The sequence below is a fragment of the Babylonia areolata genome, chromosome 7 (genome assembly GCF_041734735.1).
Source record: "Babylonia areolata isolate BAREFJ2019XMU chromosome 7, ASM4173473v1, whole genome shotgun sequence".
NCBI classification, from domain to species: domain Eukaryota; kingdom Metazoa; phylum Mollusca; class Gastropoda; order Neogastropoda; family Buccinidae; genus Babylonia; species Babylonia areolata.
Window position 1 is genome coordinate 14,451,441 of NC_134882.1, and position 7,500 is coordinate 14,458,940.

General features: G+C 41.5%; 1 protein-coding gene across 3 annotated transcripts in view; it reads right to left on the reverse strand.

The window, feature by feature from the left end:
* The window catches only part of LOC143283733 (inverted formin-2-like), a 106,717-nt gene that overhangs the window by 19,835 nt on the left and 79,382 nt on the right, over positions 1–7,500 (reverse strand). For all 3 annotated transcript variants that reach the window (XM_076590015.1, XM_076590017.1, XM_076590014.1), the window contains exons 5-8: positions 6,533–6,692; positions 4,387–4,565; positions 2,674–2,753; positions 1–20 (exon numbers count right to left, since the gene is read on the reverse strand). The exon at positions 1–20 is cut by the window's left edge and continues 278 nt beyond it. In XM_076590015.1, the coding sequence (XP_076446130.1) occupies positions 1–20; positions 2,674–2,753; positions 4,387–4,565; positions 6,533–6,692 (439 nt within the window). The remainder of the gene's footprint in view (positions 21–2,673; positions 2,754–4,386; positions 4,566–6,532; positions 6,693–7,500) is intronic.

Below are 7,500 nucleotides of genomic sequence, written 5' to 3' on the forward strand. Positions count from 1 at the left end.
TCAGCAGCCACGTGCTCTCGCTGCGTGCGGCGTGTGTAGGGGGAAGGGAGGGAGGGGGTGGCAGGGGGTGGGGATGGGGTGGGGGTTGGGGGGGGGGGCACGTAAGGAATAAGAAAAAAAGAATGATGAAAATGATAATGATTATGGTAATAATAATAATGATGATGGTGACGAACGTGATGATGATGTTAATACTAACAACAACATGAATAATAATGATAACAACAACAACAATGGTGCTGATGAGGAGGAGGATTCTTCTTCTTCTTCTTCTTCGTTCGTGCGCTACAACTCCCACGTTCAACCGTATGTACACGAGTGGGCTTTTACGTATGAGCTTTTTTTTTTACCCCGCCATGTAGGCAGCCACACTCCATTTTCGGGGGTGTGCATGCTGGGCATGTTCTTGTTTCCATAACCCACCGAACAGTGACGTGGATTACAGGATCTTAAACGTGCGTATTTGATCTTCTGTTTGCGTATACACACAAAGCGGGATCAGGCGCGAGCAGGTCTGCACACATGTTGACCTGGGTGATCGAAAGAAATCTCCACCCTTTCACCCACCAGGCGCCGTTACCGAGAGTCGAACCCGGGACCCTCATATTGAAAGACCAACGCTTTAACTCACTCAGTACGGCCAGTCCTCTCTTCTCCTCTACACAGACCCCTCGGATGTCCAGTGGGTGTCTGAATGACCCAACCTTTAGCTTCCGTCGTCAGAACTGTGGTATTCTTTGTCAACATTCACCTCTTCAGTATAAGAGCCTTCTGCTTGCAATATTTTGATGATGGTAATTGGGGTGAAACGCTGTTAACGTCGTCTCTTTCGCCGTTCGGATGGAGTGAGTTAACCATTCGGCTATTGCCGATGATAATGATGACGGTCAGTCGTGTCCCAACTATGACCATCAGAACAGCAGAGAAGGCAACTGCTGTCCCGACTATCTGGGCTAGAATTTGATAGCAGTTGGAGAGTGTCTTGCCCAAGTTACACCCCCACTCTCTCGGCCAAGAGGGTTTCAGGACAGCCAGCGTTGGGATGGTTCCCAAAGACCAACTAACCCCCTCCCCCTCCCCCCCGCCCCCACCCCTCTGCCCCCAAGGTTGCAAGGGCTAAGAGCCAGTACAATATTAACTCCTAGTTTGAGAATCAAAGTCCTTCACAAAAGCCTAAGCTGTAAATGATTTCCCGTCGCTACGGAGAAACCATTGATAATACAGCTGTCATTGTTGTAATATTAATGTCAATAATAATGACAATGATGACGACGATGATGACAGTGTTAATAATAATAACAACAACGAGAATAATGATGATAACAACAGTTCAGTTCAGTTCAGTTCAGTTCAGTTCAGTTACTCAAGGACAGGCGTCACTGCGTTCGGAAAAATCCATATCTGCTAAGTAGATGCTTGACCAGCAGCGTAACCTAACGCGCTTTATCAGGCCTTGAGAAGAAAAAAGAAAAGAGGATAAACAAATTAATAGATACATGACAAAAAGAATGGAGATGATGAGAATGATAATAATAAACAACAACAACAACAACATCATCATCATCATCAAAAACAAAGAGCAATCATAATAATAGTCCTTGTCATCGTCATAATGATGATGATGATGATTTTGTTGTTGTCATCGTTACTGCTACTACTACTACTAATACTACTACCACCACCACCGCCACCACCAGTACCACCATGACCACTACTAGTACTACTACCATCACCACCACCTCCAATTCTACTACTAATGCAACCACCACCATCATCATCACCTCCACTACTACTACTACTACTACTACTACTACTACAATCTTAACTACTACTACCACCACAACTGCTACTACTACCACCACCTCCACCACCACTACTACTACTACTACTACTACTACCATCACCATCATTACTACTATTACTACTACCACAACAACAACTACTACTACCACCACCTCCACCACCACTATTACTACAACTACAACTACCACCACCATCACCATAACTAATATTACTACTACCCCAACTACTACTACCACCACCACCTCCACTACTACTACAACTACTACTACTACCACCACCACCACTACTTCTACTACCACCACCACAACTACTACTACTACCACCTCCACCACTTCTACTACCACCACCACAACTACTACTATTACTACTACTACCACCACCACTACTACTACTACTACCACCACCACCACCTCCACCACCATCACCACCATCTGCACCACCACCACCACCACCACCACTACTACTACTACCTCCACAACAACAACTACTACCACCACCTCCACCACCAATATTACTACTACTACTACAACTACCACCACCACCAACATTACTACTACTACTACTACTACTACAACTACCACCACCACCAACACTACTACTACTACAACTACCACCACCACCAACACTACTACTACTACAACTACCACCACCACTACAATTACTACTACTACAACTACCACCACCACCACCATTACTACTACTACTACTACAACTACCACCACCACCACTATTACTACTACTACCACAACTACCATCACCACCACCACCACCACCACTATTACTACTACTACTACAACTACCACCACCACCACTATTACTACTACTACTACTACCGCCACCACCACCACCATTACTACTACTACTGCTGACCAGTGAGGGCCGCTGGAGTCGATCTGGTAGAGGTTGTAGAGAACTCCCAGCAGGGACATGGCCAGGGGGGAGTCTTGAACCTGGAAAGCCCCAAAAACATCAACGTTGCCTTGTGTTTCAGTTTCAGTTTCAGTTTCACTAGCTCAAGGAGGCGTCACTGGCGTTCGGACAAATCCATATACGCTACACCACATCTGCCAAGCAGATGCCTGACCAGCAGCGTAACCCTACGCGCTTAGTCAGGCCTTGAGAAAAAAAAAAAAGAAAAGAAAAAAAAAACATAAAAAAAAGAACTACTACTACTGATAATAATATGTATAATGCGCAAAAACTTGATAAAGTCAACTATAAGTGTCCAAAAAAACAAAACAAAAAAACCCTAACTAACTAACTAAATAATAATAATACAATTAAAAAAAAAACAACAAAAAAAAACAGCCCAGTGACAATGCAATGCTAGATGCTGGTCATTCGGATGAGACGATAAAACCAGGTCTCGCGCGCAGCAACACGCACTTAAGTAACGCACGTACACGAACCTACGGCTACAAGAAGTCTTGTCCTTGGCAATTCTTTCTTTTTCTCTCTGTCTACAAGTGCATTTGTATTTTCTTCCAAAGAAAGTTTGTTTTTTTGTTTTTTGTTGTTGTTTTTTTACAGAATTTTGCCAGGGACAACCCCTCTTTATTGTCGTGGATTCTTTTACGTGCGCCAAGTCCATGCTGCACACAGGACCTCGGCTGATCGTCATATCTGAATACAAATCTGTCTTGGTACTTCTACCTTATTACTAAGCAAATCAACACAAAATATGGTACAAGTTTCAAGTTTCAAGTTTTAATTATCCTTTCACTCCTATTGGAGTATGGCGGATTACTGCAAAATGATCTTTTCATGCCCAGAACAAACATTTCTAAATACACAACAATGTCACATAAAAGTTGAGAAAATACAAATGCCTTAACTCCAAAAGTGCAGCTAGGCAACATTTGCAAATCTAATTATTTTAATTACAGCTAAAACGACTTTTTTTTTTGCCTCCTTTGAACATATTACAAAAATTAAAAACCAATTTTGGAGGCAAATGCTTTTTAGGAACATATCTATTTCGTAACTTTTGAAATTTCGATAAAACAAACGTTTACTACTCGCCTCTAGAGCATGTCTCCATAGATTTTGAAAACTATCTCTCAAAGCAATGTTGACATTCTTGCAGAAAGATTTCCTCTCTAAGATGAAATGAGCATCCCAAACACAGTCATACCCTGCTTCAATTAAAATTCGTCTGATACAACTCATCCATTTTGAAGAATAAATACACACATTTCGGAAACTGACACCCTCAACCATTTCTTTGCCCGAGTATATATGCGTGCAGTTTCTCTTCCTTTGTTGTTGTTGTTGTTGTTGTTCTTGCTGTTGTTGTCAATGTTGTTGTTGTTGTTTTTGCCTCCCTCCTCACCCTCCCATCTGTAAGGCATCATTTTTGTGCAGGACCTTGACGAGAAAAAAAAGGTATATCATAATTTCAGATAAACCACTGAAGGGGAAAGGGGCCCGGGCCAGTCCACCTTTTTTCGTCCACGTCCTTGAAGAGAAAAGAAAACGTACCTCTTATCGCCTGTACATCTTTTGAAAGGAGGGGGGGGGGGTGCGGGGTGCAGGGGGGTCGGGGGGGAGGGTGTGGTGGGGGGAGAGGTAGGCCAGTCCAACCTTCTTGTGCAGGGCCTTGAAGAGCTCAGCGGGCTGCGACATGACCACGTTGTCGGCGCTGAGGTCTTCCAGGGCCTCGGCGTCGGCCGACAGCTCGTCCTCGAAGACGTCCAGCTGCACGTGCAGGTCCTTGTCCTCCTCGAAGCGGGCCGTGTGCATGGCGTCCTGCAGGTTCAGGGCTGTGGATGGACCCAGCAAATAATAATAATAATAATAATAATCATAATAATAATAATATAATAATCATGATGATAGTAATAATGATGATGATGATGATGATGATGATGATGATGAGGAGGAGGAGGAGGAGGAGGAGGAGGATCATGATGATAATAATAATAATAACAACATGATGATGATGATAATAATAATAATAATAATAATAATAATTGTAATAATAGTAATAATGATGATGATGATGACGACGATGATGATGACGATGATGATGATGATGACGATGACGATGATGATGATGATGATGATGATGATGATCATCATCATCATCATCATCATCATCATCATCATCATCATCATCATCATCATCATCATCATCATAATGATAAATGATGGTAATAATAATAATAATAAGTAATGATAATAATAATAACGGATACTTATATCGCAAGCAAATGAATAAAAAAGGAAATTACGTTTGGACACAAAAAAAAAGGAAAAAAAAAAAAAGAAAGAAAAAAGATACACACAGAAAGAAAAGAAAAAAAAAAACAGAAAAAGAATGGCAAGAAAATGGTGGCAGAAAGAAGGAAAGGAAGAGATATAGATGTCATCATACAAAACATCGTTGTTTCCTTTGAAAACAACAACAACAACAACAACAACAAAACCCCTATAAATTAGATAGCACACTTTCCAGAAATCTGCTCTAGGTGCTTTACAAAGACAATTTTTGTTTACACAACACATCACATCAATGTTACACACACACACACACACACACACACGCACACCAAAATGTGACTAACAAACAAAGCGAACACACACACACACACACACACACACACACACACACACACACACACACACAACGCATACATACATTCTCACATACGCTATGTATAGCAGCTACTCTTCCACACGTACGAACACACAGGCACGCACAATGTTAATGAATATTTATACAGTGCTAAATCTTGTGCAGAGACAAATCAAAGCGTTTTCACATCCGTCATTCATATGCATGCTTGAATAACTCTAAAATGGAAAAAAAAACCTGAAGACTGAAAAAAAAAAATCAAACAACTGAACTGTTATCAGATCAAATCATGTTGTTTATAATGCCCAGTAGTCGACTACAAAAGGACTATTTCAGGACTGGTGAACTGTCAATCTTACACGTGCAATCGGTAATGGAATCACAGACAAGAACATGTCACGTTATCAATCTTTCCTTTCTTTACGAACTTTCTCATCTTTCGACCCGACCACCCCCACCGCCATCCCCCCCTTCCTTTCTTTTGGATAAATTAAAATAAATATTGAAAAAAAAAAGAAACTTTTTTTTTGTTTGTTTCAAGTATATTTCAGAGATAAACTTATTTCTACGATCATCAAATATGGACACCCCAAAAGGAAAATCGTCTCCAATTAGACCCATGCCACACAGTTAATGGAAATGCGCGCTTCTCGTGGAATATTTTGATGCCTGACAACTTCAAATGGTCATTTATAATTATAATGTATCAGAACTAAAATAAAGAGATGTCATGCGTATCTGTTAGAAGGAAAACTATCTTTCTCTTTTTCAGTCAGTAAAAAAAAAGAAAAAAAAAAAGAAGAAAAAACCATTGCTGCTGTGCTCCAGTGGTTCACGCCAAAAAGGGTTGTCCCTAGCAAAACATATTTGCAGAAAAAAAAAACAACAAATAAATAGGGTGGCGCTGCATTGTGGCGACTCGCACTCTCCGGAAAGAGCCGCCCAACTTGTTCACAGATAAATCTGTTCCGATAAAAAAGAGAGTTATATTTCAGACTTTACACTAAACTACACTACACTACACTACAGCACACCGCACTACACTAAACTACACTACACTACACCACACTGCACTGCACTACACTACACTACAACACTACACTAGACCACACTGCACAGTGCAAAAAACTGTCAACTCGTTGTGCCACTGACCAATGAACTCGTTCCGTATCCGGACACGGTCTCGGATGTTCTCATTGGCTACGATGATGGAGTTGATGAGCGCCATGACCGCCGTGCGGTACGTTGTAAGATCCGCTTTTTGGAACTCCGACACCAACAGGCTGAATCGATAGGACAGCTTCTGCCACGTCTAGAAAAGAGAACAAAGAGGTTAAAACATCCAAACGTCAAAACTTTTGCAGTGTTTGTGGAGCGATGGCCTAGTGGCAACGCGCCCGACTAGGAAGCGAGTGTCCGCAGTTCGAATCCCATGTTCCCATGTACAGACTCCGATTTTTACGCTCCCCCACCCCTCCCCCAGACCTTAGGTGGTGCTCTGGGTGTTAATCGTCCGGAATGAGACGATACACCAAGGTCCCGTCGTGTGCAGCATGCGCTAAACGCACGCAAAAGAACCCATGGCAACAAAAGGGGTTGTTCCTAGTAAATAAATATTCTGTAGAAAAATCCACTTTGATAGTAAACACACACACACACACACACACACACACACACACACACAACACACACACACACACACACACACACAAAACAAACAAAAAAACCCAAAACAACAACAACAACAACAACAACAAAACCCAAAGAAACTTTCAGATACGAAAAGAAAAAAGAACATGGGTGATGCTGCACTGTGATGGCTCGCTCTTCGCGGGGAGAGCTGCCCGGTAAACATACAAATCTGTGGTGACGAAGCTGTAATACAATACAATGCAATACCAAGTAATGCAATGCAATGGAATACAATACAATACAATGCGATACAATTAAATACAACACAATACAATGCAATGTAATACAATACAATACAATGCGATACAATTAAATACAACACAATACAATGCAATGTAATACAATGCAATGTAATGCAATACAAGAAATCTGTGGTGACGAAACTGTAATGCAATGCAATGCAATACTATGCAATACAATTAAATACA